The sequence below is a fragment of the Pongo abelii genome, chromosome 6 (assembly GCF_028885655.2).
Source record: "Pongo abelii isolate AG06213 chromosome 6, NHGRI_mPonAbe1-v2.0_pri, whole genome shotgun sequence".
NCBI lineage: Eukaryota > Metazoa > Chordata > Mammalia > Primates > Hominidae > Pongo > Pongo abelii.
In genome coordinates this window covers 93,363,462-93,382,041 of record NC_071991.2, presented here as the reverse complement: position 1 = coordinate 93,382,041, position 18,580 = coordinate 93,363,462, and the positions used below count along the sequence as shown (strand labels likewise).

The 18,580-nt window shown below is 34.8% G+C and overlaps 1 protein-coding gene across 5 annotated transcripts in view; it reads right to left on the bottom strand.

Annotated features, from left to right (window-relative positions):
* The window catches only part of PCLO (piccolo presynaptic cytomatrix protein), a 416,642-nt gene that overhangs the window by 381,570 nt on the left and 16,492 nt on the right, over positions 1–18,580 (bottom strand). For all 5 annotated transcript variants that reach the window (XM_024249810.2, XM_054559581.1, XM_054559582.1 and 2 more), the window contains exon 3: positions 6,444–7,850. In XM_024249810.2, the coding sequence (XP_024105578.2) occupies positions 6,444–7,850 (1,407 nt within the window). The remainder of the gene's footprint in view (positions 1–6,443; positions 7,851–18,580) is intronic.

The following is an 18,580-nucleotide window of genomic DNA, read 5'->3' as shown; positions in this document are numbered from 1 at the left end:
AGAACAGAGGAATCATTTGGAACCAGAGAGGTCAGTAGAAAATATAGGATGTTCTGACCTAAAGTTTGATAGAACCACAGTATGCTAGTAGGTAATGTGGATATTGCTTACTAATGATTAGCAGGACCTAAGTACTTTGATCGTTAGGCCACACCAGGCATCAGCAGTGTATCTCTTGACAATGAGAACCTGGAGATCTATCTTCTCTGTAGACCATATAAAAATAACCACACAAATATGCTACACTGTATGCATATGCAATGTCAAAGTTAAAAGATAAAAAGGCAATAGTAACAACAATATTTGAGGAACAAAAGCCTTACCCAATATTAATTGCACTTGAATGAATTCAGAAGGAGCCAAAGGAAGCCTTACATCTTTTATACATTTTAGATATATCAACTACTATCCAAAAGAGACAACAATCAAACCATCGAGACAGGGATAAAGCCCAAGACTGGGGATGTAAAATGAAATGGCTTGTGCAAAAGATAAGGTGGGAGCTTGTAACCAGAAAAAATGAACAAGTCATAATATAAGAACAATACTAACCCAATATTCTAAAATGTCATTTCTATATGTAATCAACAAAAATTATTTTTGCGATATTTAACTTTTTTCATACTAAGTTTTTGAAATCAAATTTGTATTTTACACTTCAAGCACATCCTAATTTGAGTTAGCCACAGCGTTCATCAGCACGTGACCAGTGACTATTATTTCAGATCATCTCCAGAAAAACAGTAGCATACACGCAAACTTCGTTAGAATATTAATTGATACAACCACTGTGGAAAACAAAGTTAGAATGTGCATAACCTATGGCCCAATAATTCCATTTCTGGGAATGTAACAAAAAAAAAGAGTATACAAAAAAGATAGAAGCAAAGACTTGACCACCACGACCAATGAAACACTGAGACATTTATCATTTTCATGGAGTAAAGTCTTTGCATGCATTAGAAAGAATATAACAGTATTTCTTGCAACTGGAACAACTATGTTTTATACACTCATACTCACTAGAAAGGCAGAAAAATCATTTGAACATTGAGCCATATACTTTCACCTAGGAATGATGGCCAGTTGGTAGACTTAGCTGGAAAAAACACTTGCATAATGATTCCAGCCTCCACGCTTCTCTGAACCTCTGAATCTGCTCCATTCTTCTAAATTCAACCATGTAACACAGCCATCATTATTCCAAGGGTCCCAAATGTTACCTGGATTTTATGCTTATATTTACAAATTTTTTGGTATTAAAATCCTAGCAATTACCAACTGATGCAACTTTAAGAGAGCACTGAACAAGTGGCATTATTACCTAGTGCCTTAGGTTTTCTAAACAATATAGTAAAGAGACCACTGGCTTAGCCTCTGAACTATACCTTTGTGGCTTGATAGCTACGCCTCTCAGATACTCATTCTCCTAATCTCTAAAATACAATAAAACCTATCCCACAGGGTTGAGGTGAGAAAAGTGCTTAGCACAATGGCCTCACATAGGCCAAGTCAAAATAGCTGCCCTATTATAATTTTTTTAAGCAGTATGATTGGTTAAAATCAATTTACCTTTCAAACGTCACACAGTTTTTTTTTCTGGGTCATAATTAAAATCATCTATGTTTAATATCTAAAATAAAAACACATGGCAATCAAAAATATAAGGCAAAGGAACAATATTACAGCACTTTTAGACTTCCAAATTAAATATTATTTTAGGTATTATTCAAGTTTGGAGAGGCGATAGTGAGAAAGAAATCACATATATTAGTGGTGGCAATGTTGACTGCTATCACACTTCCAAAGAGAATTTGTTATTCCAAGGTCCTTATCCCCTGATGTAGCAACTCTAGTACAAGTTTTCCTTGGGAAATAGTTAAAAATACTAACATTTTTGTCCAGAAAGTTCATTAAAAATGACAACAGCGTAAATCCTGAATATGAGAAAAATGTGTATAACAAAAACATACATCCATAGAATTAGGTAATAATTATTTAAAATATTACTTTGGATGTTTAATTATATGGAGAAATGTTATATGTTTACCGAGATACAGAACTACCGTACAGAGTAGAACATTAACTATGTAAAAATGCATAGATAAATGGGAACTAAGAAGAAAATTACTTTTGGTTTAAATTTATTTAAACAAAAATACAGCTTTATTTTGAATTAATCATTGAATATTTTAACTAAATATTGTTCAATAAAAAGCACATCAAATTTATCTTAAAAATTAATGACAAATTAATTTCCTAATTTTTTTTTTTACTGGCCAGCTTATAAACTTTTTTATATTGACTTTAAAATTGCTATCAGGTGTATTCTTTGCCATGGGTGCCAGAAATTTTTAATTAATGTAGATCTCCATTATGTTGTTTTTGTTGTTGTTGTTGTTGTTGTTATTATTATTATTATTATTATTTGAGACGAAGTCTCTCTGTGTTGTCCAGGCTGGAGTTCAGTGGGGCAAACTTAGTTCACTGCAACCTCTGTCTCCCAGGTTTAAACAATTCTCCTTCCTCAGCTTCCTGAGTAGCTAGGACTACAGCCACGAACCACCATGCCGGCTTTCTCATATTTCTAGTAGAGACAGGATTTTACCATGTTGGCCAAGCTGGTCTCAAATTCCTGACCTCAAGTGATCTGCCCACTTCGGCCTCCCAAACTGCTGGCATTACAGGCATGAGCCACTGTGCTGACGTCTCCATTATGTAATTCTTTTGAAACTAATTAATGGTAGAATTCTTTTATCCTTACTGATTTCTTCTTATTGATAATTCTTTTAGCCTTTAATTTCTTTTGTGTGTGTGTATGTAAATGCTTTTGAGTACTGAATATATATGCTTTTTAATGTATTTAAAGTAAATACATTAAAGTAAAAGGAAGACGTGTTTGCAAACTAAAAAATGCAGGATATCTCCACTAGGCCATTTTTGAGTATTTAATGGAAAATGTGGAAGCCACCCAGGCAGAGTAAAGATCTCAAAAAATCTCAGTTACATCACTGGGTCTTATCTTAAAAGACTCATTTGTTGCATAGTGACAAATATCTCCCAGCAATTCCTACATTATTTAGGCCATGCACAATCATCTTGCTAAGGAAGCAAAATTATGACTCCAGGACTTCTTGAAACATGAGGAAACATATTTACTTTTAAATATTATTTTCATAGTAAAAAAGTTAGCTTAGAAAAGGGTGCTAACAACATTAAAATAAATATCCATTATGAGTAATTCTGACTCATTTTGAATTTGATTACCAGAATGACAAAAAATTCACTAGGTAAACTGATTGCCAACTTAAGCCGTTTTTCTCAGCATGCTTCGAAATTCTGTAAGACTAGCTTTTTAAGAAAGCTCAACTGCCATTTTTAAAACTCTTTCCAATACAAGGTATTTTCTGACTTGGCAGAAATTAAAGCCTAGAAGAATTGTCTCTTGCTGTCAGAGGTTAAGGGATTATAGTGCCATTTATACAAACTGGGCATCAAGCAGTTAAACAGTAAGGCTTAGGTTGAGGTCTGGCTGCACCCCAGGGCCTGCAGGCAGCCGTTGGCACTCCTCAGGTGCAGTGGGAGGTGTTATGTATGAGACAGGAAACAACCTTAGCGACAGGTGTGTTTGATTAATGAGGGAGAAAGAGGGAAACCATCTACAGCTTCCCAACCAATGACAAAATATGACGAGCTCTTCTCACAACCAGAGAAACAGAATAGCCAAAGGGAGAGGGGGCCAGGGTGGCACCAGCAGGAAAAATGTCCTGTCTCACAGCAACCAGTATAGGAGAAGCAGAAGCTTGTATTAGAGAGTTGGACATAGTTCATAAGAAAATAAATGAAATTATTGAATCTTTTCTTGAGGAAATACCATTTATTTGGACTTCAGGCATAAAATCTGAGTATTTTCAGAATGTCCTCTCTGAGACTGGCATGGAAGTACAGTACTAACCAGCCAAGCAGAAAATATTAGGTCACAAGAAATATATTACAAGCAGAATAAGGAAAACATAGACACACAACAAAGATCTAGGAGGAGATGCTTTCCTAACTCCTAACTGAGAGAAATGAAGAAAGATTTATTAGTAGGAACACTGACATTGTACCATGAATTACACCTGTTAATAGTATTTACAGTTTGCTGGATATATGTACTTCTATACATAAGGGTATATGTATATATGTGTATATATGTATATGTGTACAAAGGTATATATATGCATATACAAACACATATGCAAATACATGCCATTCTTTTCAACTAACTCCTTTTGCCATTTTTCCAAAGTCCTATGGAGTAATGACAGAGACTACCTGAACATGTAATAACTCAGCTAACCTTTATTCATTCCCCTGATGCCAAGTGAACTTTACCTAGAAACCAGAGGTCACCAAGATCTTATACTAACTGAAAACTTCATGTACATTAGCATAGTCAAGGTGAGCCAGGAATACTAGTTGCTTTTGTTAGATCTTCTTCCCTTCTGAAACCTAATCTTCCAAATTCAAAGAAACTGCCACAGAGCAAAACAATTTGAACAATGACTGATTATCTAATACGATCACTCACATTTGAAGTATGACCTCATCTAACCTGTCCAAATACTTGAGACAATTTAGATTTTCAAACTATTCAAAGTACTGAAATTCCACACATGTCCTTTGTAATTCTCTGCTTCATTCAAGAAATCTCTTTTCCAAATTACCACTTTCAAAATATAATTTGCCAACACACAGAAAATCAAAGATTTCCCTGAAAGGTGTATTGTCTTTCTACCCAAGGAACTCTCATTAGACTTCCAAATATTGACAGAATTATAATAATTACTATAATTCAGATGCACACATACATATGTATGTATGCATATCCATACACATATATGTAAAATTTTAAGTTATAGTGCTCAACTCACACTACACACCCATTTTAAGTGTGTAAAAATATACTTTAAATGCAAAAAGTATAGTTTTGTTTTTAGAAATGCAGTTTGCTTCATAACTTGATTGTGTTGATACTATAAAGATCCTCATTACAAGGTACAATTTTGTTTAATATATAAAATAAATACAATTGTATTGGGGAAAAATTTTCTCTCATGAATTGACAACCAAAAACTGCTCTTCTAAAAGTGTTTTTTTAAGGTTTGTTTTTGATTTTGCTTTTACATTGAATCCAAAACACTGTAACTAATAATGACAGTTGTTACCACTCATGAAGTGCTAAGAGAAACCAAAATTCATGTCCCTTTAAGATGACTCTTAGTTAAAATTATTCATCACAGCTAAAGAGGAAAAAAAATCTGCTTAAACTTGTAGCAACAACATTTTCATATAGTTAATTAGATCAAAGCAAACAAATGTCTCTTTAAAGTAAAATGAAATTTTTCTAAGGTTTATTTTTTAAAAAAATATTTAACTCAAGAACACCATCAAAAACAAACTCTAAAGCTTATTTTATATAAATGCTAAAATCTATTCAATTTTTTCATCATAACGAATAACAAAATCAAGGACATTGGCGTGAAATTATTCTTAAGTATTTTTGGTTTGTATGAAAGCTTGGAACAATTATTCAGATTAATTCCCAGACTGTTTATTAAAACATTGTTGTTACTTATTTAAGACAGCAGTAATTGTTTAACCTTCTAGTCTCCCATGATTTAAATATTCTAATAGCCCTAACATGCTATTAATGTTAATAAATTCATTTTTATAACTATATTAGAAATTCGTCTTCTGCTTTTTAGTCATTTACATTGCAGAAAAAGTATTCTTATCATCCCATTAAAAAAACCCTTCATGTTAGTTATAGAAATCCATATATCTTTCTTTCCACAGCTCCTAGTAAAGTGCCATATCATATGGATGCCAAATAATATTTCAAACAGAATTATAAAAAGCCTAGATATAATATATTTGAAACACTATTTTCTACTAGGCAAAATTTTTAACTTACACAAAGTTCTTAACAGTTTTTAACTGTTCTTAACATAGTAGATTTTATGGTGTTTATGCATATTCAACCAAACAAACTTCTTTTATTAATGTATTACAGAGACTGGAAGGATTAGAGATGGGAATAAAATATTAGAACATTTTATCTGGAGTTAACATGTGAAAACCAAATAGTCCTCAAAAGTTATTATTTTTTTCTTTATTTCATGAATGATTGGCTCATTGTTATATTAATTTAGTAATTAGGATGTTCATTTAACTTAGCTTATTTCATCTTCTTACTTGTGGAACATTAACCCAGGAAAGTACAAATAACATGAACTCTTAGTAAGAACTAAGCTGGTAATAAGTAATTGAAACTTCTAAGATTATCAGTTTATTTTCTTCACTGCAAATGTATTTTTTGCTCAGATATTTGGCCACCCAAACATTTCAAAATAAACCCATAGACTCACCTCTATATGTAATATATATATATAACTTACCTCAGTCAAATGCGGTGTAGGGTTAAATCCACACAGATTACACACTTGATTCTTGCATTCAGTGCAAGTATTGAAGTTAGGAGGATCCTTAGAACCTATATTGAGTTCAGTTTTGCAGACAGGACAGGTTGATTCTGGTTTGGGAGATTTCTCCAGTTTTGTGGGAAGGACAGCCTTTTGAGGCTCAGCTGTTAAAGATTTGCTATCCTTAATAGGTGGTAGCTTTTTTTCTGTTTCTGTTCTTTTTACTGTTGGAGCTTGTTCAGCTTTGGGCTCTAATTTTTCAGCTGCTGGGGCTTTTGTTTCCTTTTTCACAGATATACTTTTCGCAGGTGCTGGTGGTGCTTGACCTGTGGATTTGGGTGTCCCTTGCGAAATAGGTGGCTGTGAAGGGGCAGGGGCTTGTTTCATTGGGGCCCCTGGTCCACTTTGTGAATGAGGTCCAGGTTGGCCTGCAGTGGAAATTAAATTTGATGCCTGGCTGAAGATTGATGCTCCAAACCCAAAGAGTTTCCCAGTCACGGTCTCTTGAGGAGTTGTAGGCTGTGATTTGGGGGCATCAGTAATACTTCCCAGATTCAGACTGAAACGTCTTGACTGCTCCTGAGGCTTTGGGGACTGTTGAGGTGTGGGGACAGTTTGGCCAGCGGTAGGTCGTGGGCCAGGGGGTGTTGGTGATCCTTTTGGCACTGGCTTGGCATCTGGTTTAGGACTCATTTTGGTTTGTGCTTTCTTGGGTTCTTCCTTCTTTTGTACGGGGTCAACTTGTTTCTGACCTTTGCTCTCTGAACTGGGACCAGGATGTGAAATAATTTTTGAATCTGATGCAGGTCGAGGTATGGCTTTAGAATCAAATGGGGTGACTTTTTCCCCTGTCGGTGGAAAACTCTGTGAGGGTTTGGCAGAGTCTGTTTTTAGAGGAGGGGTTGTTTTCTCTTCAGCTTGTGACTGTACTTTGGAGCTTGGAATATCAGGTTTCGTTGTTGCTGATGATGAAGATACAAGGTCGGTGGTTGGCTTTACCATCTTGGGCTGCTTTGGTTTATCATCAGCAACAGGGGCCTTGTCGTGCTCAGATGGGACAGAAGGTTCTTTGGGAGGGGCTGGCTTGGACGAAGAATCTGCCTCAGGGGGCTGCTTGGCCTTGGCTGAAGCGGAGCCATGAAGGGTTGGTTGTTTCACTAGTGGCGGTGGCTTTTTAGGCTCAGGTGCCTTGGAGAGATCCTGTTTTGGTGCAGCATCCTTCTTTGGGGAAGTCTGCTGTGGCTGTGGGGATGATTTGCTCACTGCTGATGTAGCGGTAACAGGTGCAGTCTTCGGTTTGGGCTGGGGTGATGACGGAACTGGAGCCAGATCCCCGCCTAGAGCTCTTTTCATTTGACAGTTCAAACAGAGCCACTCTTTTACCTACAAATAATATAAAACAATGGTCACCAAGACAATACTGTAAAAACACAAAAATGTTTTCAAAACATGCATACTGCCACTTGAAACTATGTCTCTCATCATTCAAAGCAGAAAATATAGAGAAAATTATTTTAATAAATTGATATTAAAATATAATATTTTAATCATATTAAAATATAATTAATGGGCTAGGCGTGGTGGCTCATGCCTGTAATCCCAGCACATTGGGAGGCTGAGGTGAGCGGATCATGAGGTCAGGAGTTTGAGACGAGCCTGACCAACATGGTGAAACCCCATCTCCACTAAAAATACAAAAATTTGCTGGGCATGGTGGTGTACACCTGTAATCCCAGCTACTCAGGAGGCTGAGGCAAAAAAATCGCTTGAACCCAGGAGGCTGAGGTTGCAGTGAGCCATGATCACGCCATTGCACTCCAGCCTGGGTGACAGAGTGAGACTGTCTCAAAAAAAAAAAAAATTATATATATATATATATATATATATATAATCTCCTCAGGGACTAAAGTACCCTATATTTTAAGGAATATATAAAGTAAAAATCAAAATATAGCTTTGTGTTTCTTCTAATGGTAATTATGTTATTCTTTGCCTTTGATTTACTTAAATTTTTATTATTCCCAGAAATAGGAAACCATGTATAATTTAAGAAAAAGCAATTTTATGTTTTTTTTTAATAAGCTTTCATAAAACTTGTTTTTTCTTAGATTATAAATGGTTTTCTGTTTCTGGGAATAAAACACGTTAGATACCATAAATCAGTTATGAGAGTTATTTTCTCTATCGATGGCTCATAATCAATTTTAAGATATACAGCCCAGAGTAGGATTGCCAAATTATGAACACATTGCTAATTTTTAAAATTAGCAAAGCATTACTCCCCCTCCCAGGTGACATTCAAATATTTTAAAATACAAATTGTTAACAATGCTGAGTTAGAAATAGGATATTCTCTATTAACAAAGTAAATAAAAAATAATAGCACTTCCTCAAATGATCACAAATAGCATGATTTAACAGAGAAAACATGGTTTCCTTAGAAATTTTATGAAGATACTTGAAAAAGCAATATGAGTAAGTAACGTACATATTTGACTGGTGATATATACATGTACATGTATGCATGTGAATGAGAGAGATTTGTATATATATAAGATATACATATATATACACAATATGCAAATACTTTTTTGCATTGCATCTATTGTGAAAAGATGTTGTGTTTGATACCATATTTTAGAAGATAATTTAAAAGTACCTATGTTTAACATTTACCATTTTTATTATTCTAAAATAATGTTTCCTTATAATAGATTATTTTAAATATTACCAAAGTAATTTAGAATATATAATTATGCCATGATCCAACGTTCTCCACCCAACATAACCAATGTAAATAATTTGGCACTGAAATTCTTTGTACAGAATGCTGCACAATGAAAAAATATATATAAATATAAGGAGCACAGGCACCAGACAAATTTCCCACAGTACAAAATTGCAAAGTGTTCAGCTGGCAAACAGTACATTTTCTATTTTCAAACAATTTCTTTTTGAAAAACAAATTGAATTAATCATTCCTAAACATTTTAAAACTTCTTTGAAATTATTTAAACTCATGTACGAGTATCACAAGGCTTATTTTGCACTCTCATGGAAAGTAAACTTATGTTTGGAGGTTAAATGAGATTTTCAGTTTGAACTGAAATGTTATACTTCTGTTTTAAAAACTGAATCACAAAGTAAAATTATGATATTGTTAAATATGGGTGGTTGGTACATGGATATTCAATCATTTATTTATTTATTTATTTATTTAGAGATGGATTCTCGCTGTGTCGCCCAGGCTGGAGTGCAGTGGTGCGATCTCGGCTCACTGCAAGCTCCGCCTCCCAAGTTCACGCCATTCTCCTGCCTCAGCCTCCCAGGTAGCTGGGACTACAGGCACCCACCACCACGCCCGGCTGATTTTTGGTATTTTTTAGTAGAGACAGGTTTTCACCGTGTTAGCCAGGATGGTCTCAATCTCCTGACCTCGTGATCTGCCTGCCTCGGCCTCCCAAAGTGCTGGGATTACACAGGCATGAGCCACCACGCACGGCCATGGATATTCATTATATCTGTTTCCAATATGGGTATTATACACCTCTGTACTCGCTATATTGTCTTAACCTTTCTATATGTTTGAAGCATTTCACAAAATAAATAACTCTTTATACATATAAATATTTGAAGTCCTAAAACAAACAATTGCTACTTCTGCAAGTACCATGACAAAAGGCAGGCAAAAATGTAAGAAAATTTTCACTCCATTTTCCTTAATGGAAGGAAATATGTCTATAAATATGCATCTACCCACTCACTCATATCCCCTCTTATCAATGTCAACTCTGCTGTTCTACTATGTGTTTTTCTCATTAATTTTCTTCCATAGCCTCACATGATCACCTCATAATCATGCAGCCAGACTAAAGAAGAAAAATAGAATTAAAGGCATAATTCTTACATGTATAGTCACTGACTTTTTTCTATAAAATACCTATTACATGCAAGATCTGTATCCACATTAACTAGTTTAAATTATAAATTTCCAGGATTAGTAATTTCCATTACCATTAATTGCTTTTATTCTTTTTAACAAGTGTCATAACCAAAGTAGTTTCAAAATAAACAATACCTATTCTTTTATTCAAATATTTATTGAGCACCTTCTACAAGGCAAATACCACTGAATAAAAGAAGCAAAAATCAGGCCAGGCGCTGTGGCTCAGGCCTGTAATCCCAGTACTTTGGAAGGCCAACATGGGTGGATCTCCTGAGGTCAGGAGTTCGAGACCAGCCTGTCCAACATGGTGAAACATTGTCTCTATTAAAAATACAAAAATTAGCCAGGTGTGGTGGTGCATGCCTGCAGTCCCAGCCATTCGGGAGGCTGAAGCAGGAGAATCGCTTAAACCTGGGAGGTGGAGGTTGCATTGAGCCGAGAAGCACTCCAGCGTGGGTGACAGAACAAGACTGTCTCAAAAAGAAAAAAAAAAGAAGCAGCAGCAAATATCCCTGTCCTGATGGAGGCTATATAACAACCAAACAAGTGAATGCATAAGACAATTTCAAGGTTATGGTAGATATCATAAGTGGGAGTTGAACAATGAGAACACATGGACACAGGGAGGAGAACATCACACACTGGGGCCTCTCGGGGGGTGGGGAGACAGGGGGTGATAGCATTAGGAGAAATACCTAATGTAGATGACAGGTTGGTAGGTGCAGCTAACCACCATGGCACGTGTATACCTATGTAACACACCTGCAAGTTCTGCACATGTATCCCAGAACTTAAAGTATAATAAAAACAGAGATTAAAAAATTATGATATAAAATCCCAATTCAAATTGTTTTAAAAAGAGAAAACAATTATCTTTAGATAATAGTCAGCAGACAAAATAGATGGCAGAATTAAAGCCTCGTCATATTTTCTGACAGAACTTTCTGATAAACTTGATTAAATAAAAATTTTAAATATCACTAAACACATAGAAGAAATAAATTTAAACCTTCACAAAAAATAAAGTACAATGAATGAAGACAAGATGTACTTGAAAAAAGAACTGAATAAATATTCTACATATAAAAAAAAACTGATGATATTGTGGTGATTCTTTACTTTGCTACTAGTTTCTCTTTTTTTCCCTCTAAAAAATTTCTTGGGATGTATTTGGTTTCATTAGTAAAATTCTAAGTTTCTTTGCAATCTGAACATTGGCGCTTCATACATAGCCAGTATGCCCTAACATTATCTTTGGACAACTGTAAAATTAGAACACTACCAGACATATTTAATGTATGATGTATATCAACACTGGGACACATTTTATACTATCATTATTCCAAAATCAAATGATTCACTGTGGTTTATAAATGTACATGGATATATCTCTACTTAAGCAGATAGTTAGGAGAGTTAGTAAAAAGGAGGTGGAAAATAGGAGTCACTGTCCCTTCACAGGGAGAGAATTCTGCTTTTCTCCTAATATACCCTTTGCTTGAACAGACTACAACGCCTCATCTTTTGTCCTTTAAATGACCACATTTATTTTAACTTTGATAAACAACACAGAAAAGATATTTGATTCATCAACATTCCCCCTCACTGCTAGAATACAGGCTGAAATCATTATCTATGGCTAGCACTATATAAAAGCTTTTATCCTCTTAGGATTTTTTAGAAAGCACCTCCTTTTTATTTAATTATACTGGCCAAATCTGTTGAAGGTAGAAATGATTTGTATTTCAGCACTTAACAGTCTTGTACTGAAAACAGCAGCTTTTGCAAGCCCCTGATGCAACTGACAAAAAGAAAAAAGAAAAAAATCTTTCCTACACATTGACCAAATGAAAAAGTCCATAACCAGCCCCAGCATTAACATCACAAACCATCTTTGCTGTCAGTCAGGTCTTTCACAGTGCACTTAGGGTGAGCAATGAATAGTAATACTTCCTCTGCTTTCTCAGTTACCCAAGTTCAAAATCTCATAATATTTTTACCACATTCCGATGTATTCTGAAGTGGGTCTGGATTGCTTGTGAAAGGTTCTCTCACATTTCCAAAGCCACTGTCTCTCATTTGGCCATTATTATTTCTCAAACACTTCACATTTTCACCAAAAGTAACCTGTTTAATACAACCACTCCCCTTCAAACCTCAATGCCTCAATGCCTTTATCCATGAAATAAAGTAAAAATTTTTACAAGAAATTTAAAGTATATGATTCTGTTGGTGTTCTTATGCTAGTATTTATGTAATTCTGCTATTTCCAAGCCTGTATCTCCCCAAAGACTCAAAACAACAAACTGTAAAGATTTATTCATGGTAGTCTTTCTATTAATCTCCAGCGTATAAATGACACTTAAACATCAGTTATGTTCACAAACATTTTTTGAACTAGATTGAATTAAACAAATTAATTTAAAATATTTAACTGCGCTCTGTGTTTACTGTGAATCTCCCACTGTTTAGCCAATCTGTACAGCATTCTCAAGATACATGCCATTCTCCGTAGAACCCTACTTTGTACCTTAGGCCACTGAAAATCTATTCTTATTTTGATTCAAATTGAAGAGTCTCTCATAATTACAACATCTGCTAGCCATAAATATTTTTCCTGCCTGGAGATAATCACTGTCTTGTTTCACTTCCAAAATTAAACCTTTATCTCCAATACTGAGTAGAGACATACCTGCCTCAGACACTTGCTGCCAGTTACACATAGTACCTGTAATACACTTGGTCCCTTCATTCTGCATGATTGGGTTTTCATCTGTTACAGCCATAAATGAAAATCTTAGATGATTTTAGTCCTTATCACTTCCTCCCCATGCCTGATTCACAGAAGATGGAGAAGTAAGGCAGACAATCTCTGCAGCCATGCCTGATTCACAGAAGATGGCTTCCACAAAGGTTTCCTAAAGAACTTCCCAAATGCCCTGTCAAAAGTGGCACTGCTTCTCCAACATTATACTACAATCCACATCCATTTGACAAATGGTGGGAGAAATGGAATAAACTCTACCAGGAGAGCCTACAACCATATCAGTGTGTCCTGAAACAACTCTTACTTCCATGTGCAAACATTAAAAGGGAAGAATCCAACTGTCTTAGATAGATCTGTCAAGCCTGAACTTTTCCTAAATTCCAGATTTTATATGACAAATAAGGAAAAATAGCCATCTTTGCTTTCCCTATCTATAGCCTTACTTACAGAAGCTGCATAAATGAAATTCAAGGTGTGAAGATACAACTGTTTAATGAGCTACTTAAACTCAATTATCTCTATGGAAAGGAACAAAAGAAAGGCATAAAAGTATTTGTTCCTTTAGTCTTCTGATTTAATGTGCTATATAAAAGGAGGTAAGAAGATGATCAGACAGGATTTCTGCTCATTCTGAGGTGACTGTGTATTCTAATGTGGATCAGCATATAATTCCAACACTGCTGTCTGCTTAATTCAATCCTTGCGGTTTTATTTTGTTAAGCCTTTGTTATGTATGAGAGGTGTCAAATATAGTAATACAAGTTCATTGGCTAAAGCCGTTGATAGATAATCATAAGCACCCTATTTAGACTTTTCAAGAAGTACGACTTGAAGGTTTAATTGTGAACTTCACATAAAGAGTATCAATTAATGGTGCCATTTTCAAAATAAAGTATCAAAGCTATTGATTACCAAACAATTATATTCTGATTTTTAAGAGTGTATCTTCAACAATGACTCAAAATAATCAATTTGATACATCTAAGCAATGAAGTGAATTGATAAAATTTGGGGGTTTCAAAACTAAAGCATATTCCTGCTCCGAATTATTATTAATTTATTAAGATTCAAAACAGAATGGAAGCCCCCGCCCCTCCCCCCGACACACACACAATTCCAGAAAGCATAATGACCAACATCCTCTCTTCTATGCAACTCTAACTGGAAAATTTAAACACATCAATGTAATATTCATAATATGATCTCTGCTCAATTACATAGCCATAGTACTTGGAATAATGAAACATCAAAAGAACAAACACAATGTTACGAATTTATATTTGCTCCTTTTTGTACTGTTCACATCAGCTGTTAAATAAATTTTCTTCGATCATGCTATTTTCCTATCTTTGTACAATAAAACCTGTTGGGCTCTTACTTTTAAACTCATCACAACTAAACTTTTCTGCAAACCATAACATCTAAATGGACTATTTACTCCATCAAAGCAGTATTCTCATTCTCTCTTACCTGAGTTGTGATTCCCAGTCAACTTTGGGCTCCTCTCATGTTTATGTAAATGCTATCCATCTTTTATAATGCACATTGAATTTCCTCCTTTGTCATGTATTATTCCATCTTCAATGAACGTCTGCTGTTTTTCAACTATTACAGTACCATTATACCCTGAACCACAGCATTTAAATTCAAATATGTAGTGATTTACAGTATTTTCAAATTGTTTCCTCTTGTCTCCTCATATAAACTTTTAAAAAGTGCAAACACGGCCAGGCACGGTGGCTCACATCTGTAATCCCAGCACTTTGGGAGGCCAAGGCGGGTGGATCACCTGAGGTCAGGAGTCCAAAACCAGCCTGGCCAACATGGTGAAACCCCGTCTCTACTAAAAATACAAAAATTAGCCCAGCATGCTGGCATGTGCCTGTAATCCCAGCTACTCGGAAGGCTGAGGCAGCAGAATCGCTTGAACTGGGGAGACAGAGGTTGCAGTGAGTTGAGACCACGCCACTGCAATCCAGCCTGAGAGACATAGCAAGACTCCACCTCAAAAAAAAAAAAAAAAAAAGAGCAAACACTTAAGCTTACTTTTACCTCTGTGTTGGGTAGCAAGTAATTTTTAGATATTATTTAATGGTAAACTATGCAAAATGCTTTTCTCCTATTTCTCATCATATTATTTTAAAATATTTATTGAAGATCTTCTATTACTTTGAATACCAAAAATATATAATACAACCAGACTAAAGGTTTTAAAAATCAGTATTAGGAAGATGAAATTGAGATAAAGTTTGATAACAGATTATGTTTTGTGCTACTCAAGGACTACTCAAGCCATATGAGCTCCCTCACAGAGGCAGTTACTCCCCAACAGCAGTTTGGATTCAGATGACTCACTGTAGTTGACATCTTTAGCTATACATATTCATGCATAATTTATTTTGGTTAAAAACTAGACACTAGCATTCCTCAGAACTGTGATGGCATACTCAGCAACTTAATAATACAATTTTCTTTAAAATAATACATCCAGAAATTGAATGGACATCTCCTCTCTGAAATTGCATGGATTATAATTTCTGCTATGTAATTCAGTAGCCATAAACAAACCTTGTAAAACATAAACTAAATACGCACTCTTTTCACCATAATAATGCTAACTGAATGCTAGCAATAACATTTCTAAATCATTACAAATAGGATCAAGTGATAAAAGCATATTTTAATATGTTTGTCAGGACTGCCCAAAAAAAAAAAACCTGACACTTTCACCAAAGCACAATTTATAAAATAATTACAGTACACAGACATGAAAGTGTATCCATACTGTATCACAATTACACAAAGAGAGGAGGATCTCAAATCAGTAAATTGAACTTACATGCATTATGCATTAACACTTCTAAACTGCCTCTCGTGGTGAATTCAAACTTTTACACCTCAGTTGATAAACACACACCTAGATCTACCACAAAATATTGCAGCCTGTGATCCAAGGTTCCAATTAGACAGTGTTTGTGGAAGTATTTGAATAGTTTATTGCATTGTCCTCTTATTATTTCATTTAGAAATAACAAAAGATTATATTAGTGAAAAGAATCAAAGGTCTAAATACGAACTCATTCTATATGCTGAAAGCAGCATATCTTTAAATCAGATGCTCACTAGAATTAAGCCAATTACTTGCATGTTGACTTGAGAAGGAAATCAACATATTTTTAAAAATACATGAAATTGCCGGGTGCAGAGGCTCATGCCTGTAATCTGCATACTTTGGGAGGCTAAGCGGGGCAGATCACCAGGGGTCAGGAGTTCAAGACCAGCCTGACCAACATGGTGAAACCCTGTCTCTACTAAAAATACAAAATTAGCCAGGTGAGGTGGCGCATGCCTGTAATCCCAGCTATTCAGGAGGCTGAGGCAGGAGAATTGCTTAAACCCAGGAGGCGGAGGCTGCAGTGAGCTGAGATCATACCATTGCACTCCAGCCTGGACAATAAGAGTGAAACTCCATCTCAAAAAAAAGATAAAAATATATGAAATCCTTAAATATATTAAGGCCTCTATAAAAAGAATGTTCATAAGGAACCTTTAGCCTATTTTAGCTCTCTGTGAATAGATGCTCCTTACAACTGTCAATTATTAAAATTTTACATATATATATGTATAACCATTTAACAGTATATTTAAGAAAAATCTGATTTTAAAATCATGATTAATCTGATTAATCTGCATTACATTATTTTCAAAAATGTTTTACAAATCTTATCTACATTTTTCATTGTCATTTATTTCCTTCTATTTCCTTAACCCATTTACAGGACAGATTAACTATCCTGTCAATAAGTTAAAAACTTTAAATAAATTTAAAAAGATCTACACATTAAAAATTTTCCCCAAAAATACAATTACAGAACCCTAATCACATGTTCACATAGTAAAGCCTGCTACTTGATTTCTTTAAATTACGTTGCATAAGTAGAAGTCTGTTCATAAGAGTTGTTTTAAGTATTCAACTGGTAATGCTTACTTTGCTGAACAAAGAGTAGAAGTGTCATATTTCTATAAATTGTATTGCAAGTGATTTTTTTATTAGAGAGAAAGAAAGAATAAGAAAGGTACTTTACTACTTGATATTGAAGTGAGAACTGATCTCATCTATATGTACTTTTTCATATTGTCTTTTACAAACAAGATTCCATCTTAAATTGCTAAGCATTTGGCTCTCTTTTTAGACTCTGAATTCTGTTTCTGACAGTGGCCCGTTAAAGTTATGACCTTCATCGTATCTAGCCTCAATTTTGAACAGAGTGGCCTGCTTGGAGTAGGAGTTCACAGCTTTCTTAGAGAACAAAGAAGTATGAATCAATCTAAGTCTCTGGTTTGGACAGAAGTATGTATGAAGGCAAAAACAAGTACTCTCAAACCTCGATTTTTTTAAACTAAGTATTCTGAAAATATCCCTGCCAAGAATGTTAATTTCTTTTTAACTTTAAGGATATGTAAATGTACACACATACATACACTTGCCATAACCTAGAAATTTAGAAAATGGTATGGTGAATCAAGTAATCCAATTAAGGACAATGTGATCTCCTATAAAAAGGTGCTAAATTTTGGGTCAGCAAATCTCACTTCTTGTATGGGATCCATTGCCAAGTAATTCTGTGACTGTGCAAAAGTCATTTAAATTCTTAACCCCAGTTTTCTTATCTACCAATGGAGTCAATAATGATGGTGCTATCCCTATCTGCCTATCAGAATGTTATAAAGATTTTTATAATAGTAATAACAATGAATGTTTACCTACAATTTTAATTTCAGAGCCCTTCCACTTATATTGCCAAATGTGATTTTTAGCTTACGAATACTCTCACATTACAAATAATGAAACTAAACACTTGAAAAAAAAATAAAGTCACCCGACCAAATCACACAACAAATAAGTAGCTGATCTAGGTAGGATTCATACCCATGTTGCCCACCTTTAAAATCTCATATTTTCCAGTTTTCCAAAGCACCATCTTATGATTAATTTATCAAGAGGCATAGCAGATTTCAAAATACTTTATAATATGAACTCTGATTTTCTTAATCTCTTTACTCATCTTTAAAATGTGGATACTACCTCATTAAAAGAGCATAAAATGACGAAATGCATTTAAAGTGCCTCGTGCACAGTTTGAAATGCATGGTGTGCAAACTACAATCTCTCTTCCCTGTGACAAGAGACCAAACTCCTTTCTTATTGAAGTAAGATAAAGACAAGAAACATTGTTTGTAGTGAAAATGTTGCTTCCTTATCAAAGGTAACAAGATATACTTTTCAGTGAATTCATAGTCATGTCACTAAGAGTGGACATGTGTGACAGGCAGAGCTAGGACCAGAACCCATATTGTTTGACACTTTACTGATGCACTTCATAGTATTATTACTTTAAG